The sequence below is a fragment of the Diplotaxodon limnothrissa genome, linkage group LG19 (assembly GCF_057381915.1).
Source record: "Diplotaxodon limnothrissa isolate DT_005_m linkage group LG19, D_limnothrissa_male_GT1.1, whole genome shotgun sequence".
Lineage (NCBI taxonomy): Eukaryota > Metazoa > Chordata > Actinopteri > Cichliformes > Cichlidae > Diplotaxodon > Diplotaxodon limnothrissa.
The window spans coordinates 8,064,739-8,083,396 of NC_140614.1; the positions used below are offsets into that span (position 1 = coordinate 8,064,739).

The 18,658-nt window shown below is 42.9% G+C and overlaps 1 protein-coding gene across 1 annotated transcript in view; it reads right to left on the reverse strand.

Annotated features, from left to right (window-relative positions):
* Positions 1-18,658, reverse strand: part of fgfr3 (fibroblast growth factor receptor 3) — a 63,324-nt gene that overhangs the window by 24,260 nt on the left and 20,406 nt on the right. The window contains exons 3-5 of the mRNA XM_085342938.1: positions 16,531-16,803; positions 13,272-13,337; positions 4,410-4,579 (exon numbers count right to left, since the gene is read on the reverse strand). Of these exons, the coding sequence (XP_085199064.1) occupies positions 4,410-4,579; positions 13,272-13,337; positions 16,531-16,803 (509 nt within the window). The remainder of the gene's footprint in view (positions 1-4,409; positions 4,580-13,271; positions 13,338-16,530; positions 16,804-18,658) is intronic.

The window sequence follows — 18,658 nt, forward strand, 5'->3', positions numbered from 1 at the left end:
AAAATAAAATAAAATAAAAAATCTAGAAAGAGCTTTAAAAAGTTTAGTTATGCAAAATAAAGTATAAAATCCATTGATCTAATAAAAAAAAAGTGTTGTGTGGCCAGAAAAAATGCTTCAAAATGGGTGGAATATTAATACAATCCTGCCTTCTGCCATTTGTTTTCTTGCCTGTTCTGAAATTCAATTCAGTTAATTTTTATAGCGCCCAATCACAACAACAGTTGCCTCAAGGCACTTCATGTAAGATAAAGACCCTACAATAACACCTTTGAATCTCTTTACCACAGAGATGACATTATCTCTGCCATCATTTTACTTCAGCCTCCTGTAAAAGATACCCTTAATCTCAAGAGAGCACTTTTATCCCTGATTACATTGTAACCACTGAAAATAGACGTAAGCTGTTTTGCTTTGAGATACCTTCAGGATAAATGCTCAATGTCAACATCTTAATTGTATTTAAAATATGAGAGTTTTGATGGTGATCGACAAAAGAGTCAATGTGCCACTTTCCCCCCTACATTTCAATAAATTCTTCAAAAGAAAAGTAAAACCGGAGACTAGTTTAGACGTGTGCATATTTGCAAAAGAAAAGAGCGATTGTCAAACCCTCTGTTAAAGCGGAAGTCTTTAAGCAACAAAGGTGAACGTAGTGCATCCTCGGAAAGGCTGTTTTCAAGCACTCTGGCGTGAAGACAGGACGTATTTTCTGTAGGTGGCTAATGGACCCTAATGGTCCACTCAGTCAGTGCCTTTCTCTCACACGTCCGCAGATCTGAAGGCACTCAAGAGAAAATGACAAACTGGCTGGTGGGCAGCGCTTACATGGAGTGGACTCCACTGTGCCCGTCAGCATGGATCAGTTAGCAAGTCAGTCCCCAACCAGCACACTCCAAGCCCTGAGATATGTGCGACAGAGTCGTTTCATCCCCCCATCCGAAGCCAATTCGTTCAGCCAAAGTTAACCATGGCTGTCACATCAAAAATGATCTTGTCATTTCAGTATAGATGCTGGAGGAAGCGACTTCACCTTGACGACCTGTTGGAGGAATAGAGTCTTTAAGAGGCCATTGTCAGGCTGTCAGGACTCCGAGACCCCCCTAACCACCCCCAGCCCACTAAGATGAACCAATATATTTCTATTAACACAACTATTATTCAAACTTTAGCTGTTAGTTTGAAAGACTAATGACTATTACCTGTAAATATCATTTTGTGCTACAAGTTTAGACTTTTTTGAGAAAAGAAGTATCCTCAATAGATCATGTTTAACATGACCGGCATTAGTTACTGTGTCTAAAATGACAAAAAAATAAGAGATGGAGGATTAAGGAATAAAGCATAAAAGTAGTTTGTGGACTAACAACTTCAAGCATATGGCAGGAACAAAAAAAAGGCAAATTAAATTATATTAGATACTATCAGGCACATCAATCAACTTAACCGAGGATAATGTGACTAGATTTTCAGTGTTAATATCTTTTAGTGCAAATTAAGCCATTATGGAAATTTCTTGGTCTGCATTTGAAGAAGGGCGTTATTTGTGGCGTGCATAGTAGCAGAATAACATGACGAGCAGCAGTTCTTGGCATTGAGATGGACTGAAGCTGTCACCCTTGACCTCACTGAAACGTAGCTGGGTCACAGACTTGTCTGTCACCCGGCACTGTGATTTTATAGAGGATGACCTCTCTGTTCACCTCCCTTAAGGCCAACAGTGGTCACATGGTGATTAGCTAAATGGATTTCGAAGCATCTCTGGGAAAGAAGGGAGGGACGAGGGGAGCGTGTGAAAACGTCTTGATAAAGACACGTAGAGGAATGTCTTAATAATCACAGGACGTGCTCTTACGTGTGCTAATGCTAACCATTTATAACAGTGAAATAACTGAGGCCATAGTGTGCAGAAATGGCCAAGCCACTACTAGAACCTATTCAGTCCCTACGCTTGTACTGCAACTACAACGTCCCATTCCACTGGATCATTTTATCCTTAGAGTACAAGTGGCCACAGATACAATTAAACCCACAGCAGTGGTTGTTTTGCTCAAGCTACACAGAGCAGAGCATGTACAGGAATTTGTGTTAATGACTTGTTAGTGTCACAGCTCACACTCAAATAAAGCCAGCCCGAGGTCAATGTGACTTTACATACTTCGTAAAGGCTTAGTATGAAGAGGCAGCTATACATATCGACCTCTAACTATACATGGAGCATCCCATAGGAGCATGTATTAAAGCATAAAGGTGTACAAAATGGTTACTGCTGCTTCAGGGGCAAACACACCAAGCTATACACACTGCATAGGCTGAGTTTGTGTGAGGAAAATACAAAGATGGCGCTGACATTAAGACCAGACCTTAATGCTAAAAACACCTCCGCTGTGCTCTTTAACTGGACACTGGTGAGTACAGAACAACTCTGGGATTTGGAGAACTCAGAGATTTGTTGAACAGTTGGATTAAACATCTAAGTGCTCTGAGCGCTCAGTTTGGGATTAATTTGCTGCTAACAACAAAATTTCTCATCCATTAATCTTCATGTGTACTACACATGCTAAAAGTTGCTGTCAGGGAACCACTCCAGTCAAAGTTGGAACGTCCTGAGGACTGGTGGCAGGTGTGTGTGAATCTGTGTGTGTGTCAGAGTGGGGACAGAGAGAGGGAGACAACTGCTGTTGGTCTGCTGGGAGCAGATGTTGAAGATCTCTGTAAACTGTTAATAGCTGAAGAGTCTCATTACATTTAACTCTTTAAAGGCCAAATGTCTCTCACTGCTTCTATAGCAGTCTGACACATGATTACCCCGCTGAAAGTGGAAGATGAAATGTTAGAGTAATAGGAAATAGCTCAAATGGACACTTTCCCTCTCTTCTGTAATAAAAAACCTGTCTCAGTTGACTCTTTAACCTCACTCTTTCTCATTTTTAATTCAGCAATTATTCTGCAAATACACTCTCAGTTAGTGTACTATGTCCTCTACATACCTACTTGTGTAGTATGTGAATTCTGACAGCCTACTGTAACACTATCTAGAAATAACGTTAACGTTTAGCACAACTGTGGTGCTTTCACAAAACATAATACTAAATTCTTTAGCAGTGAAGATGACAGTTTAACACGCTTATAAAAAACCCAATTGCATTTATTAACTGGGTTTTAACTGCAATGCCTCGAAATGAAAAAGTTTGTTAGCTAGCTCTTAGCTAGCTAGTAATGGCTAGCTAACAACGCCGTCATTATCTGATAATATATACTTCCTTTAACTGGCTGAAAAATGTTTGTCCACGTGTACAGTGACTGTTAGGAGACACTATTCGATATTTCTAGAGCCCTCAGTGTAGCCACAGTTAGTAATTTGAGCGCTATAATACTCTGAAATTAGTGAGTTTAAGTATAGAAGTGCAGACAAAGCATTAACTTAGGGTGGCTAATGTTACTAAATGTTGGCAAACCTCATGTACATTTTTTTCTGGAACATTAGTAATGACTTGATTACATTTTAATAAATCATAATTGCTGAAATGACAGCAATTTCAGGTTAGAAAGTAACAAATTAATGCAGCTCTCCCTTACATAATTCACCACATATGTGAATGTTAGCATCTAAAACAGTCTCCCCACCATCATTTTAGGAAAGCACTGAGAAGAATGAGAAGGACAAAATAATAAGACACAGGCTGAATGACCCTCAAAAGAATTTACATCTCTGGGCATAATTTTAGAATTTATGTGCCATTAGGTTGAAGTTTATTTTGAACCAAAACACACGTTTTTACTGTTTGAATTCCGATGGTCTTACCACACCAAGTTTGTCCTTTAATTCTGCAGCTCAGGGCCATTAAGGGAAAACAAAAGTAAACCAAGCCCCGCTACTTTAAGCAGTGCCATTCCACCCGAGAGCCTAGTGTTTAGAGTGAATCCGATGACAAAACTGAGCACAACAGCTGTCTGCTGCACTGGGTTACTGTCAACACTGAGCTATCACGCGAGCATGCATGTATCTGTGAACCATTCTGATTTCAGCACAGCGGTCTGACCCTAAATTCATATTCAGCTTATCCGTTTCTGAGTGCCGGGGGTGTCCTCGACTATGGCGTGTTTCCTGACCTTTATTTACCGTGAGAAGATTCACAGAGCGTGAGTTTCTTTCAGCACTCTGCTTCACAGTCTCCCAGTTATAGACATTCACACCAGGGAACATTGCAACACCCACACTGATCTACTGATGGACACGCAGCAGGGGATTAAAATGCCTTGCTAAAAGGCACTTTGACAGTAGCTCAAACAGGGAAGAACATGAGACTCCTCCAAGCAGATTTTTTTGGTGCTGTGTGAAGATTTGAATCTATAAATCACAGTCCTGCTCCTTTAACCTTTAGGTGTTAACATGTTATTGCTCTCACCTTGATGCCTCCCATTCTCTGCTCTCCCTTGAACTCTTTGCCATTCTTCAGCCAGTGTATGGTTGGTGGTGGGTTTCCAGACGCAGCGCAGCGGAATTTGACGGTGTTGGCCGCAGGAACGGCCAATAATTTCTTGTCCATTCGTTCTGGCCTGGTCCAATATGGCGCTTCTGTTGGGAAAACACAAAAGACTCATTGAAAACTCTTAAGACTTTTAAATATTTCCATTTCAAAGACATTAAATAGATAAGGCAGACTCACGCAATACGAAGATGCCACTTTTTTTTTTCTCCAAACAGATCTGTCTACGGTTTTCCATTTACTCTTAGATCATAAAACATTTGGGGAAAGACCCTCCAGGAATTTACAGTTACATGTTTTTGTAATTGTTAAAAGACGGCACAGATGGGACAAGTTGCTCTTCTGCCCTTTTTTTTAAACGAGTGCTTCATCTTGGATGAGTTATGCACTATACCAGAACAGATGTGGTGTCACCAGAGGTCTTCCCTCATCTAACAACACAGAGTACCTGCAGTGTTTACAGAGACTAATACACATGTACACTGTTAGGTTTCTGTGATTCATTTTCAGTCATTTTAAGCTCTTTTTTTTTGTGATTTCAAGATGTTTTTCTTGAGTAAATCATGAGGCTTTTGTTTTGATATCCCAGCACGGTGGCACGGTGGTTAGCACTGTTGCCGCACAGCAAGAAGGTCCTGAGTTCAATTCCAACATCAGGCCGGGGTCTTTCTGTGTGGAGTTTGCATGTTCTCCCCGTGTTTGCGTGGGTTCTCTCCGGGTACTCCGGCTTCCTCCCACCGTCCAAAGACATGCAGCTTGTGGGGATAGGTTAATTGGATAATCCAAATTGCCACTAGGTGTGAATGTGCGAGTGAATGTGAGTGTGAATGGTTGTCTGTCCCTGTGTGTTGGCCCTGCGACAGACTGGCGACCTGTCCAAGGTGTACCCCGCCTTTCGCCCTATGACAGCTGGGATAGGCTCCAGCGCCCCCCGCGACCCTGAAAAGGATAAGCGGAAGCGAATGGATGGATGGATCCCAAAGGAAGAGTTGCTTATAGATGTTTGAATGAAACCTTTTCATTTTTTACCGATAAAACAATCTTTCTTCCAAGTCGGCCCTTCCCCGCTGTCCACAGAGATACAGTTAAGTTGAAGATGCGCCAGCGGTGTAAAACACAGTTTGACGGATGCTGAAAGAGCTCAAAACGGACGCATGAAGCGTCACGGGGGGACCAGACAAAACCATCTTACCATCTTTCCTCTATAACAAGATGAGGAGTTGGTCTGAATCATGAGATCTTGAGAGTTTGGAAACCTGTCAGGGCGATTTATTGAGTTGTATTGAGAAGACGGTGGACAAAGAGAGCGTAGTGAGTCAGGAAGGGCTATTGTCCATGCTGTGTGGGTGTGGAGAGTGAGAGCAACGAGGCATGGCTTGCTCACTCTCCTCTTGGTATAATCTGTGTGTGTGTGTGCTTCCCAGGACAAAAGCTGGGGAGTTGGCTGACCGGTCATCAGATGTCTCTTTTACTTTCTAAATGCAGCAGGAGAGAGTGGAGCTAATTACCATCTCAATAGCCGCGCTTGTGTGTGTATGTGTGTGTGTGTGTGTGTGTGTGTGTGTGTGTGTGTGTGTGTATTTGAGTGAGTCAGGCAATAGTTAAAAAGTAATTCTCACCCTCGAGCGCTGAACGGGCAAATTCCCGTCTCATCTTGGCAACTCAGGTGAGATGTCAATCACCGTTCGATATAACATCTACCTATAAATGCCTTTGATCTACTGTGTGTCTATTTATCAAATGTCTGGGGTGTTCTGATACTTTTCTGACACTTTGGCTCCTACCATCAAACTCTGGCTTCAGCTTCACAGAGTAATTGCAACCAGACTGAGAGAGATGTTCAGCGATTAAAGACACCTACCTATCTTCTTAGAAAGCAAACAAACAGGATGTTACTGAACCCTCTAAACAGACTGTGTGTGTGTGTGTCTGCTAATAAAGCACACAGACCACTGGCTGACTTAGAGACTCCCCAGCTCGCAAAGACAAACACCCTCCACGTGCAATCACACACACATACACACAGACACACACACAGCTTCCACCTTAAAAGGGAAGTGTCTGTTTGAATTCATGACTTCTCTCCCTCCATCTCTCTTTTTCTGTCTCTGGAGCGAAGTTCCACACTCCACACTGGGACAATCCTCCAAAAGCAGTCTGAACACATTGTTTTTTGGCATGGTAATCAGCCACCCTACACACACACTGACACACAGACACACACTCAGTCAAACAGAAACGCTCAGTGAGGTTTTAAACAAGTCTCTAACCCAATGTGTGGTCCTTCTCCTCATCCTCCTCCTTCCCCTGCTGCTGCTGCTGTGGGTCCTGAACTCATCTGGGCCTGAAAACATATTCCTGCTGCTGATCCTTCAGCCACAATGACGCTTATAACCCAAAATAGATGCTTAGGTGGATTCACAGGACGGACTAAAGGAGTCTCCGTGGTTTTGTCACCATAACACACGAAGGTTGTTTTATTCGCGGACCTTCAGCTGCTCTGACTGACGCTCTCCTCTGTGGAATCAGGAGATCAGCCGTCAGTCAGGCAGTCTGGATGAAGCTTTTGAAATCTTCTCGTAATTTGTTGCCCATTGTTGTACTTGTCGCTCATGCGAGCAAGTCTCCTCTCATTCAACGTGTTCCAGATGTAACAATCACCTCCTGTGAACCATTAAGCCAATTAGTAGCTTGCCGAAACAAATGTTTATTCCACGTGAAATTATGCCGTGATTAAGCGGGGACGGTGATTTAACAGTTTAAAAAAAAAATCTTTTTTATTCGCGAGACTGAAAAGCTTTCTTTCTGGTGCTTCAAAAATACGATATGCTGGCTCTGCCGATTCTTAAAACAGCTTACTTTTCAGAGAGCTGATGCAGACACTTTCCACCAGAAGGAAAAAAGTGAAAGAGCCGCAGCCTTTTCCAGTTCAGAAAAAGCCGTCGATATTTTGATTTCAGCATGCTTTTGATTTACTGCGCAGCCTTGCTCTGTATGCTCAGCAACACGCAGGAATCCCATCCCGTGTCTAATTGGCAGGATGGTATTTCCTCAGCAGAAGAGGGGAGTGGGATTTTCTGGGAGGGAGGCGAGGAGGCACGGAGGAGGGGAGGGCTGGCACCCCTCAACCCCTCGCAGAGGGGGGTTAGAAGGGACTCGACAGATAACCCTGCCCTGCACGGATATGCAGTCGCTGTAGTGGAAACTGGTTTACAATAACATCTTAGCACAACTCAGCAGCTACAGTGTCATGCCCACCTGTCAGACACGGAGGCTAACTGCGAGGGGAATCTCTCTGGGAGCCTATAAATACACGAGCGTGATCCGCCTTGCTTGCTTCATGTTTGATAACAGATTTCAAAGTGTGGCTGGAGAAATCCCACCAACACAGACGGGGTAGAGATCAGTCAAAGGAAGAAGGTTGTTTCCGCAGGCACACAAAGTGTCACATTGTCAGCAGGTATATTCTTCCCCATTGCGGCTGCAGCCCTTAAGGTAAGACTCAAACTCAGTGATATGGTGCAAAATATTGTGCAAAAAGCACAAGCTAACATAGGAAGACCGTCCACTTTTTGGTCTGGAGCTGGGATTTCCCCTATTATTATTATTATTATTATTATTATATTGTTTTTCTAATTAGGGTGGATATGGTGACCCAGAATCCTCCCTTAAGTTACGCTGCAATAGGCCTAGGCTGCTTCTCATGATGCTGTGAGTCTCCTTCACTCATCTGTTTTCCACTCACTTTGTGTTTATACACTGCTCTACATTTCATTATTAGTCATTATTAATGTCTGTCTCACCCCCAACCATTCCCCATGCCCCTCGATGGGCCTGGTTCTGTTGCAGGTTCCTTCCTGCTAAAAGCAAGTTTTTCCTTCCCACTGTCACCAAGTGCCTGCTCATAGGGGTTCCTATGATTGTTGGGGTCTACAATATAAAGCGCCTAAATAAAACGTAACTGAATTGGAATTTTCAAGATTTTCTCATAAACTTCTTAGTGCGCTCACGTATTTCTGGCTCATGGATCTGTGCTGCAGGTTGGAGAAGCATGACTGTGGCTCCTCTATCAGCTATGTTGAGTACAACAGCAATTAGCTGGAGCACGACACAGTGCAGTGCTGATCGCCACGGCACAAGTCTCTTCAGCGCTCAGACACCGATCTGGGGAAAAAAAGGGGGGGTCTAATTGTGTAATTGTATAATTTGCCCTCACTGACGCCTGCGAGCACACAGGCAGATTTCATTACAGATTACACTGGGGCTCTTTGAAGGCACACTGCCCTGGAGGGCCTGCGGGGACTCAAGGCAAACAGAGCAGGAGGAATGGCGGCTGTGGAGCAGCGTAGCGTGGCCCGGCGTCCAGCTCTCTGCTCTCCTGCCAGGGTAAACAAGGAGGCTGCATAGCTCAGGAGCACAGCACAGCACAGATTAACCCTCCCACCCTCGTTCACATACACGCTGCCCTTTTAGTTCGCACAGGCTCCAAGTGTGTTCGCTGCTTTCCATGCTGCAAAAAATACTCACACACTCAATTCGCATTCATCGTGTGAGGGCGGACGGCTGTTCAAAAATTGCTCACTTTGTATTTGCCCATCTGTCAGCGCAGCATCTTCAGGGCACTCCATTTTAAAATGTTTTTTCAAGTTTTTACGCATATTTTGAGAGATCAAACGTCAGGTCTGAGAGATTCGAGTGGTAGGTTCTTGCGCACTCATTGCTGAAGTTGGCATCGCTCTGGTCACTTTACACAAGTTTTGTGACTGCAAAAATAGTCCACAGACAGCAAAGTCCTTGAAACCACCTTGGCTCTCCAACAGTTTTCTTTAGGGCCATGCTCTAAAGATCATGTAGGTCATCATACAGGTAGGGCCTCTTCCTCCCCACTTCAAGCGCTCTTAACTCCTGGGTCGGACCGCACTCGTACTTGAATGCAACCTTCAGCTTGTTCTGAAATCCACCTGCAAAACTGCGTGACGACATCCACATCCTATTGAGAAAACCTCTCATACGAGCACCTGGCAAATGAATCAAGACTGTCTCTGTGTTGGTTTCTGCTAAATTTGTGTCTCCAAGACCATAAAATTGCAAAGATGACAAACACAGAAATACATGTTGAAAACAATGCACACCACGCTGTTTCAGCTGCAAAGGTACCGCTAATTAATTTGGACATGTGTTGCACAGAGGAGGCCACCTGTTTCCCTGATATCTTTGTTCACTCTCAATATCTCAAAATGCTGCTGAGGCTAACAAAAGAAGCCTACCGACAGCAACAATGCAACTCTCATTGATGAATAATTACTCAGTAAATATTTTAGTTCCCCAGCTGGAAACTTTTTCTTAAAGTGGTCAGGTTAATGCTGCCTCCTTTCCTTGTTTCCTGCGCCCTCTCTTCTCATTAATTAATACCCCGACATTTTCACCATCTCCACATATCTGTTATCGTCTGCTCAGCTTGTAGATGTGGATCTTCTTTCGGGGACTCTGTCTGGTTGTGTGGTTTGTCACATGGCTCCTTCCTGCTACAGCTGGCTAATTAGCATTGGCTTTGCGGACATTAAGCGGCGATAGGGGTTTAAAGTTTCTGGGCTAATCCCTCTGCTTTTGGTCAGGAAATCAGAGCCTTATATGTCATGAGGTAGACTTACTTTAAGAGATTAAGTCTGGCAGTCTGAGGCTATTTACCGGCATTCAGGATGTCTGCCGTAAGCTGTTACCGCCTCTGCCACTTCAGCCTGTTTAGAAAAAACACACTGCAGGCTTTCACTGCGACGTGAAGCTGTGCATTCAGAGATTTTACGCTGGAGCTGTTAGCAAGCTTTTCCAAAGCGGCCTGCACTACAAAGACCGCATCGGGAAGTTTTCTTTAAGAAAACGTATTTATTTTGTTCATTTTTTTCTATCTCTCTGGATAAAAGCAATCAATTAAATCAATTCTAATTGAAGTCGAACTGAATCAAGTCTGAAAGATTAAAAGTCAAACATGAAAACGAAGCAATATTAGGTTTGAGTCTCTCACACATATTGAGTAGGTTGAATAGTTTAAATGTTGATATTGACAGAAGTAAAACATTTGTAAGATGACCTCAGATCAAACATTTAGAAACTGGTATAAGATGCAACTAAGTTCCCCAGAATCATTAAATGAGCACCATCTTAATTCCAGATCACTTTAAAAAGCATTATTCTTATTCTTATTTATTTTTTGGACACACCTAGTTGCTGTTGGTTCTGGAGTGGCCACATTTATATTTCCGTGGAATAGCTTTGCTTGTTTTTCACATGATTTTAGAACATTTAAAATTTCTTGTTTCTCTTGAACACCAGTTCATCTCCCCTTCCCGATCCATCTCTCGCCATGCAATCGTTGTAGCTGGATAACAAACGATTGGGTGAACTGTTAATGATGACCACGGGGCACTGAGAGTTTCAGGAGCGGCAGTATCTCCCACAATCATTGCCTCAGCTTCAGTTTTATTTTAGTTTGAGCTGAGTGTGACGACGTTTGATTTGGTTGGATCTTTGTAGCGACTTTCACAAAGGGGCTTTGATTTCGGCTGGGCGTGCGCCTGTCGCTCTGTCACTGAAACAGTTGCGCATTTTGCTTTTGGCACCAATTTTGTTGAGTGGTTAAGGGTGGACTGGGAGTTGGTTCAACATATCATGGTCTGTTTGACATCGTTAGCATGTTTTGGGCTTTCACTTTTATACAGTCTGCTGACTCCCCCTTTTTTGTCTCTGCATCCTACACTCTATCTTTTACCTTTCACTTACATCCCATTGTCTTCCCTTTATTACTGTAGTTCCATCAACTCTTTCCTCTCATTTTTTAGATTCGTCTCTGACTGTCAGCACCTCACCTTCTGCTGTCTCGCTCCGTATGGTACAACAAAGGCAGCACAGTGTGGCGTCTGGCTGGTCGAGAGCTTGCCGAGAGGGGTGGAGGTGCTTTCTGTCTCTCTGGAGTCATGCTAGCTGACAGAATAGAGCGTGTAAAGTGTGTGCAGCCAGTGAAAGCCATCCCTCCTCGTTCTTTGTTCACCTACACCTGAACTCCGCAGGTCTCTGAATGCCAAAACAGCTCACATCACAAAAGAGCAGTGAGAGGGGCTGTTACCTGCTGGAGAAACAGCAGCCTTTGATCTGTGCGACAGTGGCATTTAGTTTTGTGCTTGTGGGGGAAGGTTTAATGCGAGCGATTATAAGAGCCATATAATGTCAATTACAGATATACAACTCTGATTACGCTCATACAAGCCTGCATAAATCCATTTGTAGTCACACAGTGGCCCATAAAAGCAACTTTGTGGGGACGTGCTGTTGCTCCTGCAGATGAACTCTTTTATCACTATGACAAATGAAATGAGTTTAAATTGTAAACTGCACATTAACTTCTGAGGATAAAAGTGCAAGTGTGGTGTAAATAATATGAAGAGCTCATTTATGTACGACATAGGGAATTTATAACTTTATAAATATCTGACACAGGACCTTAAAGATGCATTTGGCCCTTCAGTTCCTCCAAGCCTCATCAGAAATGGTGTTGATTTCTGATGCCATTTTGGTTGCTGGGGGATTCCCATGATGCATTGAGTATTTCTTCTTTAGTCACCTTTCTCACTCACTATGTGCTAATAGACATCTCTGCATTGAATCACACTTGTTATTCATCTCTGGCTCTCTTCCACAGCATGTCTTTCATCCTGTCTTCCTTCTCTTCTCTCTTCCTTCTCTCTCTCAATGAGCCTGGTTCTGCTGGAGGTTTCTTCCTGTTAAAAGGGAGTTTTTCCTTCCCACTGTCGCCAAAGTGCTTGTTCAAAGGGGGTCATTTGATTGTTGGGTTTATCTCTGTGTGTATTATTGTAGGGTCTACCTTAAAATATAAAGTGCCTTGAGGCGACTGTTGTTGTGATTTGGCGCTATATAAATAAAACTGAATAAAATTGAATTTTTATGGAATGAAACAGAGGAAAAAACTGAGGTATGGCAAATTACACAAGAACTTTACTGGCAGTCGGTGGCAACAGGTCTCATGGTGTGATGAATCCAAATTTAAAACTTTTCGGTTCAAATTTACATCATATATATGGAGCAGGTGAGGACAGAGGGATGTGTAGAGCTAAAGCACGGTGGAGGCTCTGTCATGTTTAGGGCTGCATTTCAACCAGTGCTGTTGGAGATCTTATCAAAATTGATGGAGCTTTAAAAGCAGAAAAGTACCATCAGGTTTTGACCCACCATGCAGTGCAATCTGAAAAGTGTCTGAATTGCAACAGCTTCATTTTCAGCATGACAATGAACCCAAACACACTGCCAATCCAATAAAAACATGCCTGAATATAAAAACACACAGTAGACCCCTATCAGTTATTGATCTCAGCATTACTGAAGCAGTGTGGAATCATCTTTACAGAGAACAGAACAAACCAAAGAACCTTGAAGAACCTTAAATGTCCTTGAAGAACCCTGGAGAACCATTTATGAAGACTGCTTAAAGAAAGCTTGACTAAGAGAGTTCAATCGGCATTGCAGAGTAAAGGTGTTCATAATAAATATGGACTTAAGCTATCATTCTACAAACTCTATTGTTGACCTATGTTCTGTGTTTCCACATATGTTTGAACATGTTTCAAGAAATCGCTGTACCCATTTACCATTTTCCTTGCAAACTATAAAGAGATGAGGACTGGTTCAACACTCTTGCACAATACTGCATTTCCTGATGAGAGACGTATCATACTTTCTGATTGTGAAATGTGGTTTAAGAAAAGAATTCACCATTTTCATTACCTGCACCTTCAGGGTCTTCATCATAATCTTCATCATCACCAGACGACAGAGAATCTGACGAAAGAAAATACAAAAAAAAGAGTTTAATTAATTATTAATTTATGGCTGGAATGAAATTATTTCATTTAAAATAATATAAATGAGCAATAATTCATTTTAAAAAATACAGCAGTTGTATGAGAAAACACATAATACAGTGTATTTTCTTATACAACTCCTTGAACTATTTTGCATTTTGGATAAGAAGGAAATTACATGTGGAAAGTTTGTAGACCAGAATGTATTTTATGCAACAAGAGGGAGATAAAGGGAAAAGGGGGTGTTCACAACCAAGCACGAGTAGACAAACAAGCACACACACACACACACACACACACACACACACACACACACACACACACACACACACACACACACACACACACACACACAGACGCATGAATGCATATTAAAGCTGTTCATTCAGAAACTCATGAATGAGCCCACCGTTCTCTGTAGCGTGGCAGCTCTCTCAGATATTGCAATCCAAACATTTCCACAGACGGTACAAATAAGAGGGTCATTAGTGTCGCTGAGACGCACTTGCACAAGAGTGTGCGCACATGTGCTGATACACGCACAAAAACTATTCTTTCTAGCTATCTCTGCAACACACACTGACCCTAACTCTTGCTAACGGTTAGCACGCCGGTTTACGCCAAATTACTTTCCATCTTGCTCTCCATCTTGTTTAGGTTTGCTGTATCACACGTTTTCACTCCGCTGCTGTAATTATTTTCGATGTGACCTCAACGTTTTCTGGTTCAGCTCCACGGGTCTGGTTAATGAGAGCCAGCTGTTACCTCGACAACTCAAACTGCTCCTGGAACTAGCGGGTTTTGTTTCTATTATTGGACACCTCAGCCCACAACTCCACTCTGCTAGTGCTTTGCACCTTAGAAGCAAGGCAGCAGTTACAGTTGACTGACGGATCAGACGGGTGCCAGCACTGTATCAGTAAACCAAGTATTTAACACACTATAGTGGTTGTCAAAATGAATTACATAATAGAAAACTTTGGAATAAAAGAGAGAAATAATAGAGAAAAGCAGGCACATGTATTTTAGTGCACTGATAAAGCTCAATAGATGAAAGGATTAGTTTAGCTTTAGCATACAGTTAGGATACAGTGTAGCCATAGACTGGACATAAAGGATGGACGTAACCACCTTAAACATTTTGACAGCTGCCATCTTGTTATCTGTGGAATCAGACATCACGTGAAAAGGTTGACCGACAAAGTAGCCACATCGTAAATCCCAGTTTATTGTCTATTTTACTGTATTCGGATCGATTTTGTTAACGCTATATTAAACAGCACTTGAAACAAGTGATGGAGTCCATAAACTCGTAAGAGTTTAAACCATTTAATCATTAGTCATAAGTCTTTTGTCATGCCCATCACCCCCAACGGTCGCAGCAGTTGCTGCCTGTGTCTGAGCCTGGTTCTGCTGGAGGTTTCTTCCTGTTAAAAGGGTTTTTCCTTCCCACTTTCGCCAAGTGCCTACTCATAGGTGGTTACCAGATTCTTGGGGTTTTCTGTGTATTATTGTAGGGTCTTTAGCTTGCAGTATAAATCACCTTGAGGCAACTCTTATTGTGATTTAGCGCTTTATAAATAAAACTGAATTTTTGTCAATAAGTAATTCACGCACTCCTTTGTACAAACCTCAGTTTGTAGTTGTACTTGTTGCATGTGTGCTGTGTGTGTACAGTGAGATTTGGCCCCTTTCTACTGCCTGGAAGCTGTCCAAGTGCTAAATCTGATACCGCCCCTAAATTTCTGACACCTTGCTCAAATATTTGAGGGAAAACACAATAGTCCATGTGTGTTTTAGATAAAACGGAGGCTCTATGTTTAAAGTAGAGGGAGGAGAATCGGCGGTATAAGGGGGGAAAAAACAGGATACTGAAACGCATACTGGAAGAAGTCTGGCTTCTTGAGTAATTTAAACATGCACGGAGAGCCGAAACAATATGAAATGTCAGACATTAGTGTGAAATGAACTGGCAGCCTGTGCAACACCTGAGACATGTTAAGTGGAGGTGGAACCAGCTTCAGTTATCTCTATTTATCAACTTCTTCATAAAAAAAGTCAGATTTTAAAGGAGAACGCCTCTTATTCTTCCTTTTAAGTCACTGATGAAGGTACTGTGTTTGCACAGTGTCCTGGTGTGCAGTTTGGAGCTGATACGAAGATCCGGGAGGAGAACCTGCCCACCTCTGATCAGTAATCGAAAATGCCCATTTTCTCCCCAGTTTTCTGCCAAACAAGTGCATCCGTGTGTGTGTGTGTGTGTGTGTGTGTGTGTGTGTGTGTGTGTGTGTGTGTGTGTGTGTGTGAGAGGAGGTGGGGTGAGTGAGCTGAGAGTGAACTCTCTCATTTCTTGCCACCCCATCTGCTTTCAATGATGAAATGTTTCAAGCTAATTGCTTTCTAATTAGTTGTCAATAACAGGCTCAGTTGGTGTCCATGAGTTTTACGGGTAAATGCGGCTCCACTTTTAAGCACACACACACACACACACCCACACACAGAGCCTCCCCCACCCCCTACACAAGCATTCCTATTAGAGCTCCGCTTGCATCGCACACTTGTTTAAAATGTTTCCCATCCCCTCGCCGGATAATGAATTTCACCTTTGACTATGCATCAGGAGGTGGGAATCTGTGTGAAGCTTGGCTGGGTGTTAGCTGGTGAAAGCCTGTACCGGTATGCTGGATATGTGCTTGTGTGTGTGTTGGTGTGTGTGTGTGTGTGTGTGTGCAGCTTGGCAGGCAGATGACATGGAGCTGAAACTGAGCAGGAGTAGCAAATAATAGAAATTTCCTCCTGAGCTAAGTTTTCAGTGTTTCTCTATAAACAGCTGTCATGTAGAGACAGCGCTACTGTAACTGTTTGAGTATATTTGTTGATAGAAAATACTTTCAGACTCGGTTTGTCTGTCAGACAGGCAGAACAACCGAGACAGGTCGGATTTCAGAGAGCTCTGCGAGGTGCAGCCAAAGCGCCTGTTTCTGCTGGAGCTCTGCTAGTAACTCAACTATCTTAAAAATATTGTGAGTCTCGTATCCTATTTAAAGCTCAACAGTTAAAGTATCTGCCTTCCACTTTTGCATTTAAATATAAGGCTAGATGCCCCTACTTAAAGTTTTCAGATACTCAACAACTTTTGTCTTTTCTACACACTTTCCCCACGCTCTCACCTGTCACCCTGATGGTGTAGTTGCTGAGCAGCGTGTTGCTCCGGGCGAGGTGGCACGAGTAGACCCCGGAGTCGTCATACGACACATTGATAATGCGGAGTATCCTCTGGCCCAACCGTATCCGGTTGCAAGGCACAAGTCCAGCGCCGTCTTTTAACCACACAATAGGCTCCGTGTGGTCTTCCTGCTCTTCCGGGTCACATGACATTTCCAGAGTGTCCCCGATGCCCAGAACATAGTCCTCCAGGAAGGCCGTCTCGCTGGATACAGGGTCTGCAAACAAAAAAAGAAGGAATGGTTTATGTAAGAAGAAATTTTTAATAAATGCAATCAACTTCATGCACGGGGTCAGTATTTAGCCTCACCTCTAAGTCAAAAAACAATCTGATAATAAAGCAAGATCGGACACCTCTGCCCATATCAACCTTCAAAAAAGCAATAAAGTAGCAGAATTAAGTAATTTGACCCTGAGAGTCAGAAAAGTGCAACTTTTTTTTAATTGTCGAGTATGCAGATCTGTGTGGAAATGACCTCCCCACCCTCACCCCTCCCTCCCTCGTCTCCACGCCTCCTCCTCAGCTGGCCCTGGTCAAACACCAGCTCATTTACTCCGCGAGCTCCGCGAGCCAGCTTGGTTAGAGCCAAGGAAAAATCAACATGTTTACAAGCCTTGCTAAGGATGCCAGCCTCCACTGGAGGACGGTGGAGACATGGAGGGACACGTCTGGATAAACAAACTCTGGCTCCCCTCGTGTCTCCTGCAGTCCCCTCATTAGAGATGTCTTCTTATTCTGAACTTAATCACACGTCATCACCCATTGCAGAGACACAAGAAAGATGGCCTTATGCGCCCACTGGTTTATTTACTAGCTTATTTAAGCAAACACACTTTAAAAAACACACACATTTAGGACACTTACGAGGACGTCACAGACGCTTTCACACACGCGGGAATGTAGCCACTGTAAAAGTCTTCGAATGAGCTGCTCAGGCAACAGAGTACACAACGCACACTTGTTTGCTCGCACAAGTGCACACCCACCCACCCATGGGAAACAGTGAATGAGGTGTGTTAAGAGTGTGATTTGCGATGGCAAATACACCCACTGTTGACCCGCTAAAAGGGCAACGATGTTACTCAAGCAGCGATCGTGAACGCAGCCCTCTGGAGAAACGCTCCATGATTTTAAAAAAAGGCCAATTAATTTACTAACTATCACCCTGATATTAAACTTAAACAAGTAACGCACAAAGCAACTTCAGCCATTAGATAAATGTGTTGGAGTCAACAAGCCCAACGCATTTCTCCCATGTAGCGCGGATCATGAATAAAATGAACGGGACAGATGATTTGTGCGTCTTTTTCTCTGTCTTATTGCATCCATCGACCCATTAAAAAATCCTGGAGATATTAAGTCAATGTGCTGAACGCCGCTGTGCAGTTCTCTGCGTAGCCTCTGGCTTTGACAGCCGCATTTACAATGCTTTTTGTTCAAACAAAAAAAAAGGTCCATTCAGGAGAAGAAAAACACTGAGGCAACAGTGCCGAACGCATAAATCCAAGCCCAGCATGAATGAATGAATGAATGGCTATGGAACAAAGGCAGAATACAGGCCACAGAATATCTCCAGGTCTTACAACATGGGAAATTTGGGTTTATGACATAGATATAATAATCTCCAGAGACTCATAGCTCACTTGTGCTTTATGGAAGGCGAGCGCTCGAGCACAACCTCGTATGGCAGCTCTGAATGAGCAGCAGCAGCAGCTAGAAGTGTTTCTTTGTATGAGGCACTGACTTGGTTTAGAACCATTTTTATTCCTTGCACACAATAATGTGCAACCATTCAAAGAGTCTCACTTTTATGTGCTAAAGTTTTGATATATATACAAAAGGATTGGCCAATATTAGCATACAGGCTTAAAACATGCCACAAAGTTGCCCTTCTTTCCAGAAAACTGGTAATATTCATAATGTGTACAAATCTACTCTAAGCAGATTATGGCTTTAGTGGAGAAAAATCTGGATTAAACAGTAAAGTTTATTTAATTAGGATTTGTTAATAGCAAGGCGAGGCGAGGCGTTCATGTGATCCAGCTTGCAAAACAATACTTTTTTCCTTTTTC